This window comes from Mauremys mutica, chromosome 11, assembly GCF_020497125.1.
Source record: "Mauremys mutica isolate MM-2020 ecotype Southern chromosome 11, ASM2049712v1, whole genome shotgun sequence".
Classification (NCBI taxonomy): domain Eukaryota; kingdom Metazoa; phylum Chordata; order Testudines; family Geoemydidae; genus Mauremys; species Mauremys mutica.
In genome coordinates, this window is record NC_059082.1 from 72,011,331 (window position 1) to 72,038,416 (window position 27,086).

The 27,086-nt window shown below is 43.8% G+C and overlaps 1 protein-coding gene across 1 annotated transcript in view; it reads left to right on the forward strand.

Moving 5' to 3' along the window:
• The window catches only part of LOC123344006 (transformation/transcription domain associated protein), a 160,392-nt gene that overhangs the window by 39,059 nt on the left and 94,247 nt on the right, over nt 1-27,086 (forward strand). Inside the window, exons 23-36 of the mRNA XM_044979696.1 lie at nt 1,380-1,579; nt 2,456-2,673; nt 2,803-3,000; nt 3,702-3,962; nt 6,019-6,180; nt 8,344-8,440; nt 10,223-10,344; nt 18,296-18,466; nt 19,773-19,841; nt 23,970-24,089; nt 24,411-24,530; nt 24,827-24,991; nt 26,020-26,201; nt 26,483-26,681. Of these exons, the coding sequence (XP_044835631.1) occupies nt 1,380-1,579; nt 2,456-2,673; nt 2,803-3,000; nt 3,702-3,962; nt 6,019-6,180; nt 8,344-8,440; nt 10,223-10,344; nt 18,296-18,466; nt 19,773-19,841; nt 23,970-24,089; nt 24,411-24,530; nt 24,827-24,991; nt 26,020-26,201; nt 26,483-26,681 (2,284 nt within the window). The remainder of the gene's footprint in view (nt 1-1,379; nt 1,580-2,455; nt 2,674-2,802; nt 3,001-3,701; nt 3,963-6,018; nt 6,181-8,343; nt 8,441-10,222; nt 10,345-18,295; nt 18,467-19,772; nt 19,842-23,969; nt 24,090-24,410; nt 24,531-24,826; nt 24,992-26,019; nt 26,202-26,482; nt 26,682-27,086) is intronic.

The window sequence follows — 27,086 nt, forward strand, 5'->3', positions numbered from 1 at the left end:
CTGCAGGAGCCTTTTCTCTGTGAAGTAAAAAGCTCCAGTGGCTCCCCTCTAGCAAAGCCTTTGCTCACCGCAGTGAAAGGCTCTAGGAGGAGGGAGGCAGCAGTATAGGCATGGTAGTTATAGCTCTCTCCATGCCCAACCAGTGTAGGGTATGTACTCTAACGTTCTGGTGTGAAGGTCACTCTGCTTTACTCTGCGTGCCTAAGTTGTGCCTCAGCATCTACACTGCTGTTTATACCTGTACTAGCTGGTGTGCTGTATCTGTACTCCACATGCTGCTGCAAGTGTAGACCTACCAACAGGGGTAGATGATTATGGATAGGAATGAGGCCAGAGTCATCAAACAGTCTCCTACCTAGTAATTTGTATAATAAGACAATCCCTTCCCCATTATGCATACTCACTTTCCGCACCTCCTGGGAAAAGTCTCCTCCTTCCAGCTGCGTGTCAGATTGCCCTTCTTCCTTCTCCACAGTTGCCAAACAAACCCCTTATGTTTGCTTTTTTTCCTCTCGTCCCTTAGCAGCCCTAATGGAAGGCTTCCTATTAGGGGCTGATTAACTCTTAATATTTTTCTATGCAATTTAAAAATAAAAATAAGTGTTTGTTCTGGACAAAAGCATGAGTGGAAAAAGCAGTGTAGTTAGACATTCAATCAGTGTGTTCCGTGAAAATATAAAACCTTTTTAATAAAGTTGATCTTGGAAAATACCAGGTATTTGCCTGAGCTGGGGTTTGTTAAATTAAGCAGTTGCTTTTCTAGGTAGTTTGATTAAAGTAGTTTAATTTTAAATCACAGATAATAAAATCATTGCATTTAAGTTACATTTGCCGTCTGTGTGCATAATATATATGTTACATTGATTCCCTCGGTGCAAATAATATGTAGCTAAAAAGCATGATTGTTTTTATTATAATGTATTTTAGATTTGACATAAATGTAACTTTTAAAAAGTCTATCTGGACTTTGAAGCAAATAGGTTTTATTGGGCAGTGAATTAATAGATAAATAACATTTCAGACCTTAAAGATCAAAATCAAATGTCATCTTACTTAATAAAATAAAAGTGTGAAAATATCAAAAATGCCATTCTATAATTGAATTCCACTGTGATGCCTGTATACATATTATTTGGAGTGTGTGTGGCCTCTTCTGAACCACTGGCTTTAAATGTTCATGATGAAATTGAGCCATCCATCATGTTGCCAGTGGTTGCCAAAATTAAAATGGATTAAATGAACTGATCTGGCTTTATCAGAATGAGGGGGTGGGGGTTAGAAGTCAGGAACAAACTGTAAATTAAGTCCTTGATGGTCATGGTTGAACTGTTGGCATAGTAGTTCAGGATTATAATATAGATATAATTTTGTCTTTTCAGCTTTACTGAGAAGTCCATACCCAGTGTAATTATTTCACATCGGTACAAAGCACAGGATACTCCTGCCCGTAAAACATTTGAACAGGCATTGACAGGTGCATTCATGTCAGCAGTCATCAAAGATCTGCGACCTAGTGCTCTGCCTTTTGTAGCCAGCCTAATTCGCCATTACACAATGGTGGCAGTAGCTCAGCAATGTGGTGAGTAAATGCAGAATAGAAATTTCATGAACTGTCAGGGGATAGGAGAAGAAGGTTTTAGTCTTTTGCAATAAATTCTTGCATAAAGGGCAAAAAATTGAAGTTTGTTACATTAAGTTCTTAGTTTAGTTTCTTAATTATATTATTGTTACAACACCTATTTGAATATGCTTACTCTTTCTCTTCAGTTACTTAAGTGTTTCAACTATTAAAAAATAGTTTTGTAAGCCGTACTTACAAAGTTATAACAATATTTTTTAAATATTCAAAAATCAAACACAGTGAAATGTGCACAAGTTATAACTAAACAGACCACTTTTGAAAACCCTGAGCTATGTATATCTCTGATACCGACAGATGTAGAATGCATTTGTACCTTAAATGCAAAATTTTTGTTATAGGCTTTCCACCCCCTCCCTCCCCCCATGTTGGGACTTGGGTACATTTTCTTTTAATTTTTGAAGGACCAGAAAAGGAATTGTGTAAATAACGAAGAGTAATGCAGTATCTTTCACTTATAAAATGTAACTTAATAAACCTTGGTTTGTACCTTTATTATATAGTTCAAGTGATGGGGGAAAAAAGGTGCTGTAAGCATACTTCAAGATACTTAAATGTAATTTTACTTTAATATTCAGAGTTTTAATTTCATAGTGAAGTACATAGTCACCGAATTAAAGGCAAGAAAACATTTCAAATAAGTTTTTTCATTTAAAAAACAAAAAAAATGACAATTCATTTACATGTAAATAGTCATAATTTTCACTAGTTTTGCAATGGGTTGATCAGAGAAGATCGGATGATCTAATTTAAAGATTGTTAACGCTGAAGTATCTATTATCTGTTCTTTTTCCCCCCCTCCAATATAAATTGTAGGTCCTTTTTTGCTGCAGTGCTATCAGGTTGGAAGCCAGCCCAGCACAGCCATGTTTCACAGTGAAGAAAATGGATCAAAAGGAATGGATCCTTTGGTACTTATTGATGCCATAGCCATCTGTATGGCATATGAGGAGAAGGAGCTCTGCAAGATAGGGGAAGTGGCTCTAGCTGTGATATTTGATGTTGCAAGCATTATTCTGGGTTCGAAGGAAAGGGTAATGTAATATTTAATTGCTTAGTTTTAGCCTGTTTAATAGTGCTCTTGAACGCTTTAAAATTCGGAATGGGATACGCTGATTGAATTAAATAATAAATCATTGACAGTTAATTTTTATTTTTTTTAGGCTTGTCAGCTTCCTTTATTTTCATACATTGTGGAGCGTTTATGTGCTTGCTGTTATGAACAAGCTTGGTATGCTAAACTAGGAGGTGTGGTGTCAATTAAATTCCTCATGGAACGACTGCCTTTAATTTGGGTCCTCCAGAACCAGCAGACTTTCCTCAAGGCACTGCTGTTTGTTATGATGGACCTAACCGGAGAGGTATTTAATGTATGGATGATTTCATTGAGTGTTTGGGAAATTGTGGAACTTCAGATGTTAAATTTATATAAACTAAACTCTTGCTAATCCTGAGTTTTATTACTTAACAGTTTAGTATACCTGTAACAGTTGTTGAATGTGTTCGTCTTTTTTTTTTTTTTTTAACCTAGTGAAGATCTCAAGCACATTGGGTCAAATTTAGCTCTGGTTTTATTGGTTACAACTCCACTGAAGGGATAGCTCAGTAACTCCACTGAAGTTGTTGGAATTGCTGACCTCTGAGTTAAATTTGACCTATAGACCTTTAATCAACAAAATAAATTAAATATGCTGTGATTTGAGTGGACAAACATTATTTTTCTTCATTTTAAACTCTACTTCTGGTAAAATGTGTATCTCGCAACTGATCAGCTTTAATGTAGTTCTTGTTTAGTAGTAGATGCTTAGAGAATAGAGTTCTTGACCTTTTCTGAAACCTAAATTGTTCACTGGCCAAGCTATCAGGATGTTCTCGCTTTAGGATTTCATTTATGAAATTGCATAGCACTCTACTTTGCTATCTTTGGATGAAAGGTGGAAAAGGTTAAAAAGGTGTGTTAACTTTAAATTTCTGGCAGAACAGCCATTCATAACTGAGCATAGTGTTTGTAAAGGTCGCTAATCTGCATAACAGCAGCACTAACAAATCCATGATTTCTTAGGTTTCCAATGGAGCCGTTGCTATGGCAAAGACCACACTAGAACAGCTTTTGATTAGATGTGCCACTCCTTTAAAAGATGAAGAAAAAACAGAAGAAATCCTAGCAGCACAGGAAAAGTCTTTCCATCACGTGACACATGACCTGGTTCGAGAAGTAACCTCTCCAAACTCCACTGTAAGAAAGCAAGCCATGCATTCACTGCAAGTGCTTGCACAGGTCACTGGGAAAAGTGTTACTGTGATTATGGAGCCACATAAAGAGGTAAGGTTATCACAAAGGGGATTCACTGAGATACCAAAGTATGTTAAAATAGCTTAAGGTTTTTGTTTTGCAAAATGCTTTTTGAAAGGGTTTTCACACTATTGAAACAAGCTCTAAAGTACTGTTAATTCTGGATATTTTTCATATGGCTTTGACCGTAGCAGTCCAGGATAATAGCTTTCCCTATACTAATGTTCCAGTGGTGCAATGAGTCACTGAAGCTAACTTTCTCTGAAGCCTACTTTTCAGGCTATTTTTTTTCCAGCTTATCCTCTGACATATCATATGCAAGGAGCTGAGTTTGTAAGGGGTTGTCACTCCCCATAGGAAGGGGATAGCTGGTTTGCACAGTCTTTTGTGGTCTAGTTTACAGTTCTAAAATGTCATTGTTCAACTGAATATTTTAGTACATTTTAAAAGCCTTTAATGTGGTAAAGAGGCAACCAAGCTGTGTAGGCTCACCGCTTGCACCTACTTGGGGCGTGGCAGCTCTCTCTGCTGCGGTTTGCTGCTGCTGGCTGTCCCACCTCTGTTGCAGCCTGCCTCTTTCCGTGACTTGGTTTGTCGTCCAGGGTCACTTCAGAGTCTCTCCCCTTTCAGGGTAGTCCATAAACAAAAAGCAAGAGGAATTAACACAAATAAACTGAGTTAGTAAGGGTGGGGGGGAATGACTCCCTCTTAGGGTGTGCTGGGATTAGGCAGTCCCTTCCCTCAGTGAGGGTTCTTCAGGCAGTGGTTGTTGTGGAAGTTCTTGCTGTCAATTACCCTTTCCTCAGGAGCTGAGGGTTGATGGTCTGTTTTCTTCCCTGCTCTGCTGGTCTGCCCACAAGTGAGCTGTTTTGCTTCTCTTTTAACTTCTCCTCCAGACTGTGCATGTCTTGCAGGTGTGGCAGGGTGGAACTAGCTGAGCCCAGAGCAGCTCCTTAACCCCTTGTTGTCCAGTATGCTTTGTATAGCCCATCACACAAGCCAACCTAGCTTTGTTAGGTTTTATTGGTCTAAGCACATTTCAGAGTTGGACTGTTGTTCGGATTTGTGTTTTATCTATCTTTCTTTCTTTCTTTTCGGCTGTTAGGGCAGAATCAGTTAAATATATTTTACTCTGGCTAATTGTAGAGTAGGCCTTGTCCCATCCTTTGGGTACAAGCTGAAGACTGAATCTCATGTTGCCCTCCACACATGGTCCATACAGACTTTGCTGTGCCTCTCGCTGCCCACCCCATCAATGTTAAATTCCCCAAAGTTGCAGGCACAAATCATCTTTTTTGTCCACTTAGAAGATAATGACATGGGATCCCTCAAAAACCTTGTCAAGTGGGCTTTCGATAGGCCAAAAGGATCTGCACAGAATCTCCTCTTACAACAAGAGACCTTCGTATTGTAATTCAGACATGTAACAGGGACGACATCTAATGGCAATTAGTCAGAATCTCACAGGTAGATAAGGGGTAGATAAGTGAGAATAAGAGGCTGATGTAATAACCCACCAGTCAATGAGTATTTCCATACTTTCTGACATTTTAGGATCTGACAGTATTCTAAGTGCGTGATCTAAAACATGTTTTATCCTTAAATCTTTGAATTTTCTGAGACTTTTAGACATCTTTTTTATATCTACAGGGTTCTAATAATCTTTTAAAAGAATATAGATCCATTTACAGCCTTTACTATCTTGACAGTTTTTTTTGTCTAGGGGTGTGTTTTTAATGTTTACAGTTTTGTGCAGGTCTTTGTCTTTTTTCATATGAAACATGTAACCGTTACTGTTACTCAGTTGGTCAGAAATAGTCATGATGACAAAAAGCTAATCATTCCATAAAAAATAAGAAAATCGTAATTAAAAATAGGAATATGTAATAGCCTGTTAAGCAAATTATTGTCAATGACATTGGCTCAAGGAAATCTCTTTCAGCTCAGTGATTTCTAAACAGGTATTGTGAGAGAGCCATAATGAGAGGGATAGAAACATGAGCAAAGCTGATATCCTCTTAATAGACTATTTATATAATCATGTATGCCCTGTAATCAAGACACTATTCTAAATGATATTTTGTAGGTTCTCCAGGACATGGTTCCTCCAAAAAAGCACTTACTTAGGCATCAGCCTGCAAATGCCCAGATTGGGCTCATGGAGGGGAACACATTTTGCACAACTTTGCAGCCCCGACTATTTACTATGGATCTAAATGTTGTGGAACACAAGGTTTTCTACACCGAGGTACTTCCCTTTTTGTACATTCTGACATTTCAAACTGAAGGTATTTATATTCTATCCTATAGCAATGATCTAAGCACTGACAATATTAGTAGGGACAGTGGAAACGAACATGCAGCATTTCTGTGCATGCTGTATGCTGAGGCTCACCCTGCCATTTGTGGGTATCGATATTTTCTGCTGAATTTAAGCTTTCATTTAAAAAAAACAAAACTTTTTGGTTCTCAATGAGAATATAACCTTTGAAATGTGAACTGATGAAGGGCTGTCAGCCTGCATCTGCAAATTAAAACAATAGCTTTCAGAAGTATGGAGTGTTCTTAATGTCGGGGAGGTAGGTGTTAAACTGATATTGAAAGTTCACAGTTTAAACAGTCCCAGGCCTTGTTTATACACACTCTTCACAAAATTGGTGCAACCCCCTAGCACAGGGGTCAGCAACCTTTCAGAAGTGGTGTGCCGAGTCTTCATTTATTCACTCTAATTTAAGGTTTCGCATGCCAGTAATACATTTTAATGTTTTTAGGTCTCTTTTTGTAAGTCTATAATATATAACTAATTTACATACAACAATAGTTTAAAGAAGGTTTTTAAAATGTTTAAGAAGCTTCATTTAAAATTAAGTTAAAAAGCAGAGCGCCCCAGACCAGTGGCCAGGACCCAGGCAGTGTGAGTGCCACTGAAAATCAGCTCGCATGCTGCCTTCGGCACACATGCCATAGGTGGCCTACCCCTGCCCTAGCGCATATGCAGTTATATTAATTTTAAAGTGTTTATTGGTTTAATTTATATTGGTGACTGCTTTAACTGAATTGGTTATAAATTTGTGTGTCGATCAGCCTTCAGTACTGATTTCTGCTTTAGAAACATCCAGCTAGTTTTCTTAGAGTGTAGTTGGATGTTTTTTAAAAGGACGTTCCACTGAAATAAAGCTGCAAGTTTAAAAATAAAGATAACTGAATGTTCTATCGGAACTGTGAGACAGTCCCCAGTTTTCTGGACTTTCTCAATGTCTCAGGGCTGACCTTAGTTTCAATATAATTGTCTAGCTGCCTGGTGGTCCATTACTTACTCTGCAATGCCCCAACACACTTCTTGCTTGTGAAGGGTCCCCGACACCAAACTTGCACAATAGAGAGGCACGCTGGTGGTGCATCTTGACAGATGCGGCCCATATTTCCTCTTTACGATAGGGAGGAGGGTGCAGGGTGTCTCTACAGTGGAAGAGAAGAGGCTAAAAAGCCAAGTATAGTAAGTGGCACCCTTTTCCTCCTCTAGGTATTAAGTACTATCCTCTCATCTCCTTAGACCCTCCTGCATTCAAGGACAAAATCCCTCAGCCACCAAAAATATTTTCTGCTTCCTGTATTTAACCTCCTTCCTTGGTCTTCAACAACTCACTTGCATCCCCATAGTGGATTTTTTTTGGCTCAAAGGACTTTTTGGAGACCATTAGCCGACCTTGCTTTCTAGAGGATGCTTCAGGTCATTGTGGTGATCTACTTCCATAACCATGGCCTGTAGACAAACTCAGGAGTATCTCTACAGTATCTCCTAGTCTTGAGCATGAGACTCAGTCTAGAGAATGGAACATGATCTATTGATAAAGGTAATCTCCTGGGAAAGAGCTAGGTAATGACCTAGTTCTTGTTCCTAGTTGAAAAAAAGACTCAGAGCAGATCATATAAACCAGGTAGAGAAGTCCTAATAATAATACCTAGCTCTTATATAGTGCTTTTCATCAGTAGATCTCAAAGCATTTACAAAGGTTGTTAGTATCATTTTATCGCCATTTTACAGATAGGAAAACTGAGGCACAGAGAGGCGAAGCAACTTGCTCCCGATCACTTCAACAGGCTGGGGGCAGAGCCAGGAATAAAGCCCAGGTCTTCTGAATCCCAGTCCAGTAAACTAGTAAATTAAAGCACTGAACCTAACTAGGGTTCTTAGAAATTGTGCAGGCTGACACTTTCAAGTATGGAATTGTGTACATCTTGTATTTTCAGCCTCTTGAATGAAACTAATTGTTTATTTGAAAATAACTTAAGGCAGCTAATTGCAAGAGCAGAGCTGTGTAGAGAGAATTATTGCCATGCTGAAAACGTGACTGGAAAGATTATTTTGCAATAATCACTGGGCTAACCTCTTTTTTTTTAAAACTTTCAGCTGTTGAATTTGTGTGAGGCTGAAGATGCTGCCTTAATGAAATTACCCTGTTACAAAAGTCTTCCATCACTAGTACCCCTTCGAATTGCAGCCTTAAGTAAGTTAAAGCATGCAAATATAGCTTGTGGTAGACAGACACTCTCCTTATAATAGCAGCGGGTGCTTTTGTAGATTACCTCAGCAGACTGAAGTCCTTGGAAGTTGTTCTTTCCAGATCATAGTTTGGGAGATAATGATGGGGACAGCCCATGGGAGCTTGCACTTCCATTGCCAATGCTGTACCTGCTCTCTGGATGAACAGGGTTTAGTTTTCAAAGCTGTGAATCAGATAATTGTCACAAGTAGGGTTGCCAATTTTTTAATCACACAAACGCAAAGACCCTTCCATGCCCCTTCTCCAAGCTTCTGCCTCGCCCACTCTTTCCCCACTCCCCCATCTCCATTGCCTGCTCTCCCCAACCCTCACTCAGTTTCACCATACTGAGGAAGAGATTTGAGGTGCGAAAGGGGATGTGGGTGCAAGCTCTTGGAGTTAGGGTGCAGGAGGGGGCTTAGAGCTGGTGATTGGGGGGTCAGAGGGGTTGAGGGATGCAGACTCCGGGAGGGAGTTAGGGTGCAGGAGGGGGCTTAGAGCTGGGGATTGGAGGGTCAGAGGGGTTGAGGGATGCAGACTCCGGGAGGGACTTTGGGTGCAGGAGGGGGCTCTGGGCTGGCGCAGGGGTTAGGGGCACGGGAGGAGGTTTGGGGTGCTGGCTCTAGCTGGGCAGTGCTTATCTCAAGTGGCTCCCGGTCGGCGGGGCTAAGGCAGGCTCCCTACCTGCCCTGGCTCCGTGCTGCTCTTGAAAGTGGCCGGTATGTCCCCCGGGGGGCAAGGGCAGGGGGGTCCATGTGCTGTCACTGCCTGCAGGCACGGACCCCGCAGGTCCCATTGGCTGCAGTTCCTGGCCAATGGGAGCTTCAAAGTTGGTGCTCAGGGCGGAGGCAGCGTGCGGAAACCCTCCCCTGCCCCAGGGGCTGAAGGGACGTCCTGGCCGCTTTTGAGGGCGGCATGGAGCCAAGGCAGGCAGGGAGCCTGCCGTAGCTCAGTTGCACCGCTAGATTTTTAGCGGCTTAAAGTCTCCTGTTTTGGCTTCAGTATCTTCCTCGAGATGGAGCCCGATTCCAAGAGACTCCTGGCTAGACCAGGAAGGTTGGTAACCCAAGTCACAAGCAATAAATGCACATAAATTCCAATGAGAGAGAACACAAAAATGTGAAGCAAGCCAGGAGCTTCTATAGGCAGTAATGATCTTGAAACTTCTTTAATTCAAGTGTGGCTTTATTGCCAGAATTGAGAGAGAGAGGAAACTATACAAATGATCTGAAAATTAGGAACTTCATCAATATTTACTCTGGGAAAAGTAACTACCGGTAATTATGTAATATCCAACAATGTTAATACATTCTCACTGGATTAAAAAGAAATTGTTAACAAGAAAGGAAAATACTGCTCTCTGTTAACATACTTATAACCTTATTGAAGTCAGTGTGATTGCATGTGTTGGAGAGCAAAAGTTGGCTGACCGGTTATTCCAGTGACAATATTCCTAAGTTCAGTTATTTACAGTAATGATTTTTAGTTCCTAAGGATTAGAACTCTAAATACTTTTGGAATGACTTCCTTGAATAGCACTCAGAAAATTTAAAATACTATTAGTAGTAACACCAGTCTTTTGTTGTTCTTGTGATATCTGTTGCGTGTGGCAAAAATGTTAAAGCTGTAGCTGTCAGTAATTTCAGAAGAAATAAAACAAACATATAGAGAATTTACCAAAAAAATGGCCTTTCCCTTCTGTATTTCAAGTTAACAAGGAACACAAAAATATTTTTATTTTTGCAGATGCTTTAGCTGCCTGTAATTACTTACCTCAGTCTAGAGAGAAAATCATTGCTGCACTTTTCAAGGCACTTAATTCAACAAATAATGAACTGCAGGAGGCGGGAGAGGCATGTATGAGAAAGGTTAGTGATATTAAAACAATGCTGCTTTGTGTTGGTCTTTCTTTATACTTTTCCCAAGAAACAGTGTAACAAGGAAGCAGTATTTCTGCTGGGATTAATAGCTGCTCTGTTTGTATTAGGGTGGCACCAGTATAATTAAGTTGCTTTCATTGTTTCTATGAAATGTTTCTTGAGGGAGGATTTGATCTTTCCCATAAAAATTTCCTCTGGTGGAAACCAGGCATACAGGCTCTTATCCAGGAAGCATATTTTTCTTTTGGACTAAATAAATTCAGCTTTGTTGTTTGAAAGTTCTTCTTCGAGTGATTGCTCCTATCCATTCCATGTAGGTGTGCACGCCGCGCGTGCACGGTTCTTCGGAACATTTTTAGCCTAGCAACTCCGGCGGGCCGGCTGGCGCCCCCTGGAGTGGCGCCACCATGGCGGCGGATATAAACCCCAGCCGGCCCGTCCGCTCCTCAGTTCCTTCTTTCCGCCCGTGACGGCTAGTAGGAACAGTGGAGTGATCTGCTTTCCTCCACAGCCTTAGCGTTCTCCGATAGTTAGTGTATATAGTTATCATAGTTGTTAAGTTTTGTTAATAGTTCTATAGTTAGTGTTACGATAGTCATTAGGGAATTAGAGGGGTTAGCCCTCTTCTTCCGCCCCGGTGCGGGCTTATGCCCGGACCGGCGGGTTTCAAGCCCTGCGCGGCTTGCCAGCGGTCTATGCCGGTGAGTGACCCGCACGACTCCTGCCTCCGCTGTCTGGGAGAGTCGCACCGGTCGGACAAGTGCCCCATTTGCGTCGCTTTCAGGCCTCGCACGAGGAAGGAGCGGGACTCAAGGTTGAAACAACTCCTCATGGAGTCGGCCCTCCAACCTCCGGCACCAGCACCGGCGGCGCCAAAGACTGCCTCAGCTAGCAGCGCGCCGACCGCACCCAGCCTCCCCGGTGCCGATGATGCATCTCGGCACCCGGCACCGAAGACCCGGCACCGCTCCATCTCCCCGGGAAAGAAGCGCAAAGTGCCGAAGACGGTCTCGGACAAGCACAAGAGACCGTTAGCCCAGCCGCCTCCGACTGTAACGGTGCAGGCTGAGGCTGTGCACAAAACGTGCACCGTGCTGTCGACTCCGGCGCCGCAAGGCCCGTCGAGTCCGGCACCGCCCGGCTCCCCGGTACCTACCGAGGAGGAGCTGAGGCTGCCGTCCACGCCCGAGGCGTTCGCGACGGCAAGACATTTGATTGACCTCACCGCTGATGCAAGCGCTCAGCTGCCGGTGCCACCGGTGCGGACTCTCAAATCTATTGGGAAGCCACTTATGATGCGCCCCCCGTCCCCGGGCCTCCGAGCTGATCGCAGCACCGCCGCCAGATCTCGGTCCCGATCTCGCTCACGGCACCGCTCTCCACCGCACCGGGCACGACGATCCACGTTGAGACGACGATCCCCGTCTCCTCGCCGGTCGCAGTCCCGGTACCGCTCCCAGTCGCGGTACCGGTCGCACTCCCGGCGACGTTCCAAGTCCCGGTCGCCGAGTCGCCGGCACCGCACCAGGTCCGGCTCCAGGCACCGCGAGAGGCGTCGAGAGTCACGCAGTCGCTCCAGGCGCCGCCGCACGCGGTCCAGATCCGCATCCCGGGGCCGCCGGTCGCGCTCCCGGGGCCGCCGGTCGCGCTCCCGGGGCCGCCGGTCGCGCTCCCGGGGCCGAAGGTCGAGCTCCCGGCACCGCCGCTCGAGCTCCCAGCACCGCGCCACGCGCAGGTCCCGTTCGCCGGCTAGACCACGTGACGACCGGCACCGTCCGTCGGCACCGCGGGGGCACTTTACTCCGGCACCGGACGTCCGCCCGGCCACCGCTTCGGCCCCCCCCTGGCCATCAAGAGAGCCCTCAGTCGCTTCCCCTGGGGGCAGCGCAATTGACTTCCGGGCGGGGTCCCTCCCACCAGAACATGGACCTCAACAATGGGGATTTTGGGTGCCTTGGGCCGAACATGAACAGGGGCCTCCCCTTCCGCCGCGACAGCCAGGCTCGGTGCGCTCGGTACCGGTAGCCACGGTCAGCAGGCCACCTCCGTCCCCCACTCCACAGGCCGCCGCTCACGGCACGCACTTAGAGCAGGAAACGCGGGCACCTATTCCCGCAGACACGGAGCAGGCACCGGAAGAAGTGCTACCGGGTCCTTCCTCATCCTCCTCCCCCGATGAGGCGGTGGCAGGGGCGTCACCGTCGGAGCCTCCGCCGATCGACCTCAAGGCTCACCAGGACCTTCTCAGAAGGGTAGCTAAGGCCATCAACCTACCGGTGGAAGAAGTCCAGGAGGTCGATGACCCCATCACGGACGTGGTGGGGGCGGAGGCCCCCGTGAGGGTAGCGCTCCCCTTCATCCGGACAATTCAAAAGAACAATGCCGCTATCTGGCAGTCGCCCTCTTCCGTCCCGCCTACAGCGCGCGGGGTTGAGAGGAAGTACTCGGTCCCCCCGAGGGGGTACGAATACCTTTACGTTCACCCGGCTCCGGACTCTCTAGTTGTCCAATCTGTCAATGACCGGGAGCGACACGGACAGCCCGCCGCTGCGCCAAAGTCGAAGGAGTCCAAGCGCATGGACTTGTTAGGCCGGAAAATGTACTCAGCGGGCGGCCTCCAACTCCGTATCGCCAACCAAATGGCCCTGCTCTCGAGATATACATTCAACATCTTGGGCTGCCTAGGGAAATTTGCAGAGTTCACCCCGCAGGATTCCCGCCGAGAATTCTCGGCACTGCTGGAGGAAGGAAAGCTGGCTTCCCGAACCTTAATTAAGGCAGCGGTAGACGCAGCGGACTCGGGGGCCAGGACCATAGCGTCAGGGGTAACCATGCGACGCATTGCATGGCTTCAGTCCTCTACTCTGCCGCCGGAGGTCCAATACACGCTCCAGGACCTTCCTTTTGAGATGCAGGGTCTATTCTCAGAAAAGACTGATACCCGCATTCAGACCCTAAAGGACGGCAGAGTGGCGATCCGCACATTAGGAATGCACACGCCGGCCACCCAAAGGCGTTCCTTCCGGCGTCAACCTTATCGCCCCTTTCAACACAACCGACCTCGCCCGCCTAACAATAGGCGCTCAGCCCCCTTCCGCCGCAGACCATCGGGCGGGCGGCGTAATCAAGCCCAGGGATCGTCCAAGGCCCCTCAAGACCCAAAGACGGCCTTTTGATGGGACGCCCGAGGGCCGCTCACCTCTCTCCAATCAGGATCCACCCCTTCTGTTTTCCGATCGCCTTTCCCGCTTCCTCCAGGCGTGGTCATCTATAACATCAGACAGTTGGGTCCTCAGCACTGTCCAATACGGCTACCGCCTACAGTTCATTTCGCCCCCTCCTTCCCACCCACCCTCCCTGTCCCTCTTCAGGGACCCCTCTCACGAGCAAGTCCTCTTACAGGAGGTCCAATCTCTGTTGAGCGTGGGTGCCATCGAGGAGGTGCCTCCCAGCAGGCGAGGCAGAGGATTCTATTCCAGATACTTCCTCATCCCCAAGGCGAAAGGAGGCCTTCGTCCCATCTTAGACCTCCGGGAGCTCAACAGATACCTGTGCAAGCTCAAGTTTCGAATGGTAACCTTGGGGTCCATTATCCCTTCCTTGGATCCTGGAGACTGGTTTGCTGCCCTCGACATGAGGGATGCCTACTTTCATGTGGCAATCTACCCCCCCCACAGACGCTTCCTGCGCTTCATGGTCAACGGAGCTCATTACCAGTTCGCAGTGCTCCCCTTCGGCCTCTCCACCGCGCCGAGGGTATTCACCAAGTGCATGGCGGTCGTCGCCGCAGCCCTCCGCCGTCGTCGCATCCACGTCTACCCATATCTCGACGACTGGCTGATTCGGGGCCGCTCCCAAGAGCTGGTGGCGAATCAGGTGACCGAGATTCTACATCTGTTCCGGTCTCTCGGCCTGCTGGTCAACACCGAGAAGTCCCTCTTAGTTCCAGCACAAAGAGTGGAGTTCATAGGAGCGGTCCTCGACTCCAATCTGGGCAGAGCGTGCCTCCCTCGCACTCGGCACGAGACATTGGCCTCCCTCATTCGGGAACTGCAGGCCTTTCCGACGACAACGGTGCGATCCTGCCTCCGCCTCCTGGGTCACATGGCAGCGTCCACATTTGTGACCGCACACGCCAGGCTGCGACTTCGCCCATTCCAAATGTGGCTGGCGTCGGTGTACCGCCCTCATCGCGATCCCCTAGACATGGTGGTAACGGTGGCAAAGCCCGCTCTCCAGACGCTCACCTGGTGGCTGGACCCGGAAACGGTCTGCGGGGGAGTTCCGTTCCGCCCGCCTCGCCCGTCAGTCACCCTGACGACGGACGCCTCGGCGCTGGGCTTGGGGGCTCACGTAGGAGACCGACACACCCAGGGTCTCTGGTCACCCCAGGAGCTCTCCCTCCATATCAACGTCCGGGAGCTGAGAGTGATCCGCTTAGCTTGTCTCGCCTTTCGGGCTCACCTGCAGAACCGCTGTGTAGCGGTCTACACGGACAACACCACAGCCATGTTTTATGTCAACAAGCAGGGCGGAGCGTGGTCCTCCCCACTTTGCAACGAGGCATTGCTCCTCTGGGATTTCTGCGTAACCCACTCGATTCGCCTCGAAGCGTTTTTTCTGCCAGGAGCGCAGAACACGTTGGCCGACCGCCTCAGCAGGTCCTTCGCCTCTCACGAGTGGTCCCTTCGCCCAGATGTGGCTTATTCCATCTTCCAGAGGTGGGGCTTTCCCCAGATAGACCTCTTTGCTTCCCGGTCCAACCGCAAATGCCACAGGTTCTGCTCCTTCCAAGGTCAAGCTCCAGGCTCCCTCTCAGATGCGTTTCTCCTGTCATGGACAGAGCCTCTTCTCTACGCGTTTCCTCCGTTTCCGCTCGTCCATCGAGTGTTACTCAAGATCCGGAGAGACAGCGCCCGCATCATACTCGTCGCTCCGGCCTGGCCGAGGCAGCACTGGTATACCCTGCTGCTCGAGCTGTCGGTTCGGGAACCCATTCCCCTTCCGCTGTGGCCGGACCTCATAACCCAGGACCTCGGCAGGCTTCGTCACCCGAACCTACAATCGCTGCATCTTACAGCTTGGTTCCTGAGTGGTTAACCGACGCAGAGAGGGATTGCTCCGCAGCGGTGCAGCAAGTTCTGCTCGAAAGCAGGAAACCTTCAACGCGAACTACTTACCTCGCCAAGTGGAAGCGCTTTGCCCTCTGGTGCGACCAGAGAGGTATCAACCCTTTCTCGGCCCCCATCCAGACTGTCCTCGACTACCTTTGGTACCTCAAAGGTCAAGGTCTGGCAATCTCGTCCCTCAGGGTGCACCTGGCAGCGCTGTCAGCATTTCGACCAGCTATAGGAGGTCGCTCGATCTTCTCCAACCCGATGGTATCACGATTCCTTAAAGGGTTAGACCGTCTCTACCCGCAGGTGCGTCGTCCTGCTCCGACATGGGATCTTAACCTGGTCCTCGCCCAGCTCATGGGCCCACCCTTCGAGCCCCTCGCTACGTGCTCTCTCCTCCATCTTACCTGTAAGACGGCCTTCCTTGTGGCGATCACATCCGCCAGACGGGTCTCAGAGCTCCGCGCCCTGACGGCGGGTCCCCCATATACCGTCTTTCACGGGGACAAGGTGCAGCTCCGACCACACCCGGCCTTCCTCCCCAAGGTGGTGTCGGCCTTCCATCTCAACCAGGAGATCTTCCTCCCGGTCTTCTTCCCGAAGCCGCATGCCTCGCCTCGGGAACAGCAGCTGCATACTCTCGACGTCCGCCGAGCACTCGCGTTCTACATCGACCGCACGAAGCCTTTTCGGCGTTCGTCTCAGCTGTTTGTGGCAATAGCTGACCGCATGAAAGGCGAGCCAGTTTCCTCGCAGCGGATTTCTTCCTGGGTGACATCCTGCATCAGAATGTGTTACGAGCTTGCTCGCGTTCCCCCGTGCCGACTCACCGCACACTCGACGAGGGCACACGCCTCATCGGCCGCTTTCCTGGCCCATGTCTCCATCCAGGACATCTGTAGAGCGGCCACCTGGTCTTCAGTCCATACCTTCGCTTCCCACTACGCGTTGGTGCACCAGTCTCGAGACGACGCAGCCTTCGGCTCTGCGGTATTACACTCCGCCACGTCTCATTCCGACCCCACCGCCTAGGTAAGGCTTGGGAATCACCTACATGGAATGGATAGGAGCAATCACTCGAAGAAGAAAAGACGGTTACTCACCTGTAGTAACTGGTGTTCTTCGAGATGTGTTGCTCCTATCCATTCCAATCCCGCCCTCCTTCCCCACTGTCGGAATAGCCGGCAAGAAGGAACTGAGGAGCGGACGGGCCGGCTGGGGTATATATCCGCCGCCATGGTGGCGCCACTCCAGGGGGCGCCAGCCGGCCCGCCGGAGTTGCTAGGCTAAAAATGTTCCGAAGAACCGTGCACGCGCGGCGCGCACACCTACATGGAATGGATAGGAGCAACACATCTCGAAGAACACCAGTTACTACAGGTGAGTAACCGTCTTTTTTATGGATGTGTCAAACTGCTCCCAATCAAAAAAATTAGCATTATGCTTATCTTGTGCTGATATATCCTAACATAACTTTAATGAATAAAGAGATACTTAGTGTAATTATTAATATTAAGTAAGTGTTTACTATTCATTGTCAGTACACCTCTCCCTCAATATAACGCTGTTCTCGGGAGCCAACAAATCTTACTGCATTATAGGTGAAACCGCGTTATATCGAACTTGATTTGATCCCCCGGAGCGCTGCTTTCCCGCATTATGTCCAAATTCGTGTTATATCGGGGGGCGTTATATCGGGGTAGAGGTGTATCTACTTTATAATGAGGAGCAGGCATTCATAGCCTATTACACAGGATAAGTTTCACGCTAGTAATGTCAATGATCCACAGATTTGTAGGTCATATGTGTACTATGGATCAGATTCCTTCCTGTGACAGCCTTTCTGTGGTGATGCCAGAGCTGGTTATAGCTCCCTGATTGTGAGGGCTGGCCCTGGCAAGAGTTCGGGCAGCTAAGAGGCTTAAACACCTTTTGTCATTGGTAGAGGATCATCTCCTGACCTCTTCTAAAGCCCCTTCTCTAAAGCGGAAGTGTGGGAGCAGTTGATGCAGGAGCTGCCTTCACCAGCTTCATGCTAGCAAGGGGTTCAGTTACGCCAGTGGAAATCCCTACTATCCAACTGTGGCCAGATTCCAACCCCTTTGCACTACTGGGGCAGTGCAAAATGACCTCGGGATTTCAGCAGAGAATCTGGCCCTACAGCTTTAACTGAGTTTGTAACCAGTTACTGATATGGCTGGCCCTAAATATAGATTCTCCACAATCCTTTCTTCAGTGGACTATGGCAGCTTGCAGTATTTTGCCCTTGCCTGTGGCATAAGATAGCACATAGCTGATGTTTGGTTTGTTGTGAAAAAAGCTACTGTGTGAACAAAACTTAGCTGTGTTTATTACGACCAGGGTCCCAAACATGTAGTTTTGCTTGTAACATAAAGCCTGAGTGTCTTTCACCTCTCTGTTAAGATCTTTTTCTGTTGCATTTTTAAAACTGCTGGTTGAATGAGAAGGACATTTAAATAATTATATACTTCTTCCCCAGTCAGAATTTTATAACTCCACAGTTAACAATAGTATTATAGGAATAAAATCCTGTTAACCGAATCTCTTGTTTGCAGCACATTCCGTAAACTGAGCAATGTATCATGATTAAACATGTTCGTCATAAGCCTCCATCCTGCCACCAAAAGCATTTTTTTAAAACCAAACATTTGTTGAACCATTTTTTATTGTACAGCCATTTTATTGTGAATTTTTAAAAATATGAAACCAGTTCTGCAGAGTTATTTTTTGTAAGTGTCTGTACAGAAGTAACTGAATTTTCTTTTATTTCTGTTGTGATTCCATGCTTTACTTCCTTGCAGTTCTTGGAAGGAGCTACAATAGAAGTAGATCAAATTCACACACACATGAGACCATTGCTCATGATGTTGGGAGATTATCGAAGCTTGACACTGAATGTTGTGAACCGTCTGACTTCTGTCACTAGACTTTTTCCAAACTCCTTTAATGACAAGTTCTGTGATCAGATGATGGTAAGCCCAATCCTTTTTTAAATGTTCCTAGAAGCTCTCCTTTTAACTGACATGGATAAAATTGAAGATTAAAAGAGCAGTTTAATAGTGATTTAATTAATAGATTGTACAAAAGGTTTCAATGCTTTACAATTCATGTATATTAATTTGTGATTTGAAATGTTTGCATGATTAGAATTTGATGAAAACCATCATTTTAAAAGAGGCTTAGTTAAGTGAAAAGGAAAACAACAAACCACCCTTTTTCTTCTAATGAAGTCAAACTTAATTATACTGAAATCTCCTTGGACAGATTTCTCTCTAAATGTGGGGTTGCCAGGATACTATGGTAAACATTGTTTTGAAAACTTGCTTTTTCCTTTTCAGTAGGATGCCAGTCTGCCCACGAAATGTTATCTCTTTGAATGCTAAAATGATGGTGGTCTTGCCTTTATCTTTTGTATTTGGATTCCTAAAAAATTTGCCTGTATCCTTTTGCCAGGGGCTGTAATACTCAGGAGATGAGTGATCATACTTGGTCATTGATTTATAAGATTTGTACATTAAAACATGTACGAATCAGTTACCAAATATGAACACCCATTCCTATTTGCCTATCAGACTTAATAAATATCTTCCTGTTCAACCCACATGCGCACTTTCATATCCATCCATTTTTTGAAAATTGGGGAACACGTACCTTGCAGCAGGCCTTAAAGGTCAGTGGATTTGGGCTTCACTGTTGGATGAAGTGGTGAAGGTAGTTCCAGAGTTAAGGGCTTTTAACACCCTCAGGTGACCTCAGCTGCTGTGATACCACATGAGGAATGAATTGGCAGCCATTAGATTTTGCTATGCCTGTGTAATCCACTCCCTGTGGAAAGAACCTCTAAGAAAGGAGACCTGCTGCATTTTTCACTAGCTAAAGTTCCCTAATGGACTTCAGATGTAGCCCCATATAGGAAGTATTAGTACTCCAATATAGAAGTGACAAAGGTATAGATAATTGTAGTAAGGTCAAAAAAAAGCTTGCAACTTTCCAATCAAGCACAGGTTTAAAAGCTCTTTTGGCCTCTGTAGGTATCTGGTCAGTTTAGAAGCAGTTGAATGTCTTACAAAACCTGTAGGTTGCAAACCAGTGGGTCGCAAACAGCAAGCTAACCTCTCCAATCAAGGGAGCCGAACTAACTACTGACAGCTGTTTAGTTTGCTTCCCTCAAAAATCAGGCTTGTACGTCTGCTTTATGTAGTATAAAATCTTGCTGTGGCTTTCATAACTGGAACTGTAAAATTAGAGTAATCATACTGATGTTGGATTTCCCCACAGCAACACCTGCGTAAATGGATGGAAGTAGTAGTAATTACACACAAAGGAGGACAGAGGAGTGATGGAAATGTAAGTTAATAGTTCCTTTTATGGGGGAGGGAGAAGCCGAAGTAAGCAATATACACTTTTATCAAATACAGAAATCATACAACCGTAAATGTTACCATAACTGGGTATCCACTGAGGTTTTCGTTACAAGGCTGCATATATTTTTGAAATTTTTGTGACAAATCTTAATAAAGGAAGCTTTTGACTTGCATTTTAAATTGGTATTTACAGTGACTGAAATTCTCCTGGCAAAGATAGTGCATGTATAAGTGTCTGAGCACTTTTGCTCTGAAGTTGAAATGATGTGGAGGATCTTTGGTAGGATCCTGTGTAGTGGGGTGAATTTCATCTAGTGTGCACAGTTTCCTAGGTCCTAATCCTGTAGTGAGGGCTGTATGGGCAGACACCCATTGACTTCTGAGGGATCTGCCTGTATAGACCAGATTACATGATCAGTGCCATAGTTTCTCAATAGTCCATTTTTTTAATAGTTCAGCTTGGTTTTATAGTTTAGTTTTCAGTTAATATGCTGGATGTTCATGTCATATTTTGTCAGCAAATGTATACTACATATAACATTCCCCCTTCCATCTTAAATATGATTTTTGAGAGCTACATTTTAAAATTTTGTTTAATAATTAAGGTCAGTTTGTTGGTTTGTTGTGGGAGGTAATAGTTTGTTGAAATGTGAAATTAAGTTTCCTTGCAAACTGAAAATTGCATAGTTTAAAGGCAAAGTGTGTTTTATAATACTATACTTGTAGAAATAATTATCCCATTCAGTGCTATAGTTTGTATTGTGTTTGCAGTTCTATTAGGAACTATACCAGTAATTTCTACTAGGGGTAAAGATTTATCACTGTCTCTAAACTTCCAAACTAGGAAGGAATCTGTTTTTGTTTTGTTTCAGATTAGAACTAAATTGGGCTGGCTGTTTTTGTTTCAGGAAATCAGTAGATTGAAATTATTTTTTTTTTAACTACTTTGTTCTCTGTCCCATCAAAGAGCTAACTTCAAATCTAAATTGGTCATCACTTCTGAAGTGAAGTTTGGGTTAATTTCTTGTTTGCATTAAGATTTAAAAGTAGGCTACTCTGCATGCATGTTTGCCAAAATACTAATATTTATTAATTCCACTGCACTGCTATGGATTTCTATAGACTGCTATTGGGATCCATTTTTTCCCACTCCCGATGATTATAGATAGAGTTGAGTCTTTTATAGTAATCGTCTTTCAGTCCACAGTGGGGCACCACTGTAACAGTTCTTTGTCTAGTTCTCTCTACATATTAGACATATTTCACTCAGCTGTGAATTCTTTTGCTTTTAATGTTTTCTGTCACAATCTTTTTGTCTCTGTGTATTTTTGTGTGTGTTAAACATTCCCTCCCCCAAGAACAAAAAAACTGTGGTGGAGAAAAAGCTATTTCAAACAAAGTTGTGAATGTTTGACACATGTTCAGCATTTTCAAATAGTGTTTTTTTGACAACGCTTACATTTAAAAAAGATTTGATTGATTAAACAAAGATAATTCAGTCTTAAATTTTACTCTTTTTTTTAATTAGATGTTCATCTCAAAAGAGTCCTTAATACTACAAATATTAGTAAATTGAAGAAAATGCACTTTGACACTGATCTTCACGCATCCATATATAAGATGGTTTTTGTAACTTTATCTCCTAAGAGAGAGAAATGGGGGTGAGGTTAATTAGTCAAGAGGATTAATTGTAGTTAGCATTAATACTTGTTTCTTCTTGGGGTTTGTGGACTCCAAAATTTCACCGATTCACATTAAAAGCATATTTCTATTAGTGTGAAGTGGTTCTTGAAGTGCCTTGTATTATACAAACTGATTGTGAATGCTAGCTTCAGGAGGAGATCATAACTTCAGTGGAGATTTACAGGCTGAGAAAAAGAAGCACATCTGCTTGAGGGTGGTTTGAGGCACTGTTCTTTAAAAAAAATAATTAAAAAAAATGACTTTAAGCAATTTTTATCCTTCTCTCTTCATCTATAAATTGGGGTGAGGTGAATAGGACTCCATGCTCTTTTTGAGCACTCTTGTTTTGATACCCGTGTTGTCATGCAGTTCTCAGAATTCTGAACACTCTGATTAGCTGACAAGACATGAATCATTTTGCCTTCTAGTAAAATACTTTACTGCAAAATTCCACAAGATCTGCATTTTTCAAGGAAAACAAATGGCACTTGTAAACTAAAAAGGCTAAAAAAAAAAAAAAACAGTTTAAAAACTGATTTATTATAATGTAAGTTCTGTCAAGGTAAACCCAGGTATAAAGTAAGGGAGCCAGAATTATTCAGCTTTTTTTGATCCTTAATCCTTGCCACTTAAAACAGCCCTTTTGTAGCCTAATGTAGCCCTGATTATGTGTGACTAGTAATAAAAAAAAATTGCATTCCAAGTGGAAATGAATTTTTAATTAATGGATCTGATGCTTAAAAGCTTCATTAAAAAAGCTAGTCTTTCCTTACTGCATATGAAATAGATAAAGTAACTTTTTTGATTAAGCAGGTTGCAACAAATTTTCCCCTCCTCATCAACAATGTTGCTTAAGTGAAAATTTGAATTTTTGTTTTGGGGGAGGGCTGAAGTCCATTGAAAAGACTTGTGTCGTTTGATATTTGAAGCATTGAAGGTTTTTGTTGTCTGCATGGGCAATACTTGTCTCTGAAGATATCTGAATATTGTTTCCACTGTCTTGTTCATCCCTAATATTTTTATTGTGCACAAATATATGGGAAATTATATGTAAACAATGTAAAAATAGAAAAAAAAAGATGCTTTTCCTCCCCATCCTCAGGAGAGCATTTCAGAGTGCGGGAGATGTTCGTTGTCTCCATTCTGTCAGTTTGAGGTGAGAACATAACCCTATTAAAGTCAGTTTCTGACTGCAATCTGAAGAATAGCATATACTTTTTTTACATTTTTGTGTTTCTTTTCTTCTTCTTCTTTTTTTTTTTTTTTCATGCTGTAATTTTTGTTTTGGTTCAGCCTGCCGTGGAAGGGGTAGAGGTGAGAAATTCAGTGGAGGCCCCAGGAGGTTCTTTGTTGTTGTGTTTGGTTTTTGCTGTGATATGTTAGCTGTATTGTTATGTAATGGGCAGAGTGCATTGTGCCTTTGAGTGCAGTGCTGTGACTTGTCCTATGTTTGTCTGTGGCGGAGTTGTTTTAGTAACATTGCTGTGAAGGATGTTCAGCATGTTTTGTACTAGGAGGTTTGGAGCAGTACTTTTAAATGCTTTCCAAGGGATCTAATAATCTGAATGGATTTTATAAATTTAAGCCCCAGTCCGGCAGTGTGTTCTGTGTAGGCGCCCCCAAGAACCTGCTTGTGCAGATCAGATTACAGGATTGGCGCCTTAATGCTTTGTATTTAAATTCAGTTTAAAAAACACCAATAATATCCCACTACAAACATGGTGCATAGTGTCTGTTAGAAGTGGATTTTTTTTTTCCTCTTCATGTGGTTCCTTGAATACTATTCATTAAGTAATACTCCCACTCTGAATAGAAAATACAGTTCATTGCCCTAGGAAAATATAAGACACATTTAAACTACACAGTTTTAAAAAGAAATCCTGACATTTGCTCAGACATTTAGAAGAATCAATATTTGATGGGAGAGCAAAGCTGTTTTTAAAAATAGCCAGCCATATGCAACATGCATTGAACAGTGATGGGAGGGTTCTTTTCTTTCGTTCCTATTCTGCTGTTGTGGAATGCGTATGGGAAATGGTTTTGAGCTGCTAGTTTGGATTTTTGAAGTGTGAACCGCTCAATATAGTGCCGCAATGAATCCTCATAACTCCCCTCATCACCATTCTCATTACACACAGTTTAGCTTTAATATTAAAATATCACTAAAGAAACAAAGTAAATAAATAAAATATGCCTACAAAAACATGATACCAAAATGGGGAAAAATATATATATTTCCTCAGGACAGATTCCTTCCATGTACTGGGGTAAGTAGTTGCTGCTTATATGTTAACTCCTTGCTTTTGTTTGCCAGCTGTGCTAATATATAGATACAAAAATGTAGTCATGGTAAGATCTGTGGTAATATGTTTGTACGTTTAGTTAGGAATTGTTAGTTTATTTTGATAATGTTTATTTTTATCTGTAGGAAATGAAGATTTGTTCAGCAATCATAAACCTATTTCATCTGATCCCAGCTGCTCCTCAGACTCTGGTTAAACCTTTGCTGGAAGTTGTGATGAAAACAGAACGGGCTATGTTGATAGAGGTAAAAGTGGAGTTTAATTTTGCTAATTGCCTCTTTTATTCCTTTTATAATACTCCTGTTTTAAGTGGGTTTTTTTAATTGTTCCAGCCACCTGTGTAAGATTATTTGGTATAAAAATTGATTTGTAACAAATTCTCATCTTTTAAGACTGATAATACTTGGTGGTTTTAAGACCTTGGGGTGGTTGTGGTTGCTAACAAATTCATTTTACGCCTGTACACATGCTAAATTCAGTGCTCTATTTTTTGCCAGATAATGTGAGAGGAATGGATAAATTGAATAAAGGGAAATAATTTAATTAAAACATTATGAATGTTTCAGGCGGGCAGTCCATTCAGAGAACCACTGATAAAGTTTCTGACACGTCATCCATCCCAGACTGTTGAGCTGTTCATGATGGAAGCGACTTTAAATGATCCACAGTGGAGCAGAATGTTCATGGTAATATCTGCGAACAATAGTCCAATTTTGATAAATTAGAAGTTATTCATGTACCTTTTTACCATTATTCTGACTGTGTAGTATCTGCTGTGTCAGACAAAATACCAGACTTCAGTCTTGAGGACAGTTGATTTGGCACCTTTTTATGAGTATTAAATTGAGGCACAAAATTAAAATGCATTAAGTCCAAGTGGTATAGGTAAACTAAACATGGGTATACAACTGTATGATGATACAACCTTTTGGTATGTTTTCTTTAAAATTTATTCCTATAATGGTTGGTTGCCCTTCTCCAGAGTTTTTTAAAACACAAAGATGCGAAGCCTTTACGAGATGTCCTGGCAGCTAATCCAAATCGATTTATCACTTTACTGTTACCTGGTGGCACCCAAGCTGCTGTTAGGCCCGGATCACCAAGCACCAGCACAATGCGTCTTGATCTTCAGTTTCAGGCTATCAAGGTATTTATTTGCTGTTTTCACAAACGTTGTCATGGATAGTTCAAATCTGTTTAGAGGGATGCTGACTATAGATACATTAAGTAATGTCACATATGTATTGGTAGATTTGTAAAACAGCTTAAAAAAATTGAATTTCCCTTTCACCTGCCAGTTTACTTGTTGCATTTACTTGGCTTTAAGAAAATAGACAGTCAGTTTGACTCTTCTGTTTCTCATTTACTAGCATAATGCTGCCAATGTTGAATAGGGACATTAAAAAAATATATCTTTCATTGGAGCTAAAAAGAAAACGAATTAATGGCAGTGTTTCTATGGGCAGTTTTTGTAGAACCATATTTAGCCCTAAATCAATCTGAAATGCGTCCCTGTATATCAAGATTGCTGTTATGGAGTGTTTTGGTCCCAGGATATTAGAGAGACAATATGGGTGAGGTTATATCTCTTATTGGACTAACTTCTGTTGGTGAGAGAGACAAGCTTTCAAGTTACACAGAGCTCTTCCCCTGGTCTGGGAAAGGTACGAAGAGTGTCAGTTAAATACAAGGTAAAACAAATAGCATATGTGCTAACTACTTATGCTAAGCTAAGGCAGAGGTTCTCAAACTGGGGAGGGGCAGGGGTGAAGGGGACCATGAGAAGTTGGTCTGCCTTCAGAGCTGGGTGCCTGGCCAGCAGCTGCTGCTCTCCACGCTGCCTTCAGAGCTGGGCGGTGGTATATGTATTTGTGTGGAAGGAGCAGAGGGGAAGGGGGCGCAAAGGACTTCAGACACTAAGAAAGGGTGTGTGTGTGTAGGGGGGGCACAATCAAATAAATTTGACCACCACTGTTCTAAGGGACCATTCAAGGTGAAGTGGCCTGTTAACAACTTGTTTCCCAGACCAGAAGTGCTCTGCATAAGCTCGAAAGAGTGTCTCTTTTACCAACAGAAGTTGGTCTAATAAAAGATATTAACTAACCCACCTTGTCTCTCTGATTGCTGCTATTAGATATGTCTAATAGATGTATTTGTCTTGTTTGTTTTTGACAGATCATAAGTATTATAGTTAAGAATGATGAATGTTGGTTGGCAAATCAGCATTCCTTAGTGAGTCAGTTAAGACGCGTGTGGGTAAGCGAAGCTTTTCAAGAAAGACATCGTAAGGAGAATATGGCTGCAACAAACTGGAAAGAACCTAAACTACTGGCATACTGCTTATTGAATTACTGCAAGTATGTAGAACTATTTATTGATCAAATCAATTTTTTTCTGTTTGTGTATATCTTTTCTGTACTTTCAAAATAATACTGCTGCATAGTGCTGTGTGGAAGAAAAGACTGAAAGTTGCTCTTTCGTGCTGCCGTTAGAACCAAAACCAAGACTACTTTTAGCAACTCCTGGGGTTTTTTAACTGTGCATGTTTAAAAGCAATGGTGATTCCTCCACCAAGTTATCAAACAGAATAGTCTGATACCAGTTTCTCACAAGAGGTTTTAATTGTTTCCTTTTCCAGACGGAATTATGGTGATATAGAATTGCTCTTCCAGCTGCTTCGAGCTTTTACAGGACGTTTTCTCTGCAATATGACTTTCTTAAAGGAGTACATGGAAGAAGAAATCCCCAAAAACTACAGTATTTCCCAAAAACGGGCTCTGTTCTTCCGGTTTGTGGACTTCAATGACCCAAACTTTGGAGATGAGCTGAAAGCCAAGGTAAGTAAAATAGGTTGATATTTAGGTTTAATTCTCATCTTGGGAACTAGGGCAACAAACCTTGCTTGCTTAAATGTCAAAAAGAGTTCAGTAATTGGCAGAACCAATTGTGTGAAAATACCATATATGTGGAAGACCAATAATAGATGGAGTCAGCAATTCCTCTAACTTTCAAAGTTGGGTATTTGTTACGTTATGCCTATGTGGCCCTGCAGTTTGGACTTTGGGGTGTAAATTGCAGAGTGCACTAGCGTGCTGTGCTCTGACTCCCATGTGTGGCAAACAACTGGCGTGAACTAAAAGGTAGTTGCAGCACAGCATGCTAGTGCATTCTAGTCCAGACCAAAAGTCCAGACTGCAGGCTGTGTAGACAAACACTTAATCTGCCCTTTCTAGGAAGCCAAC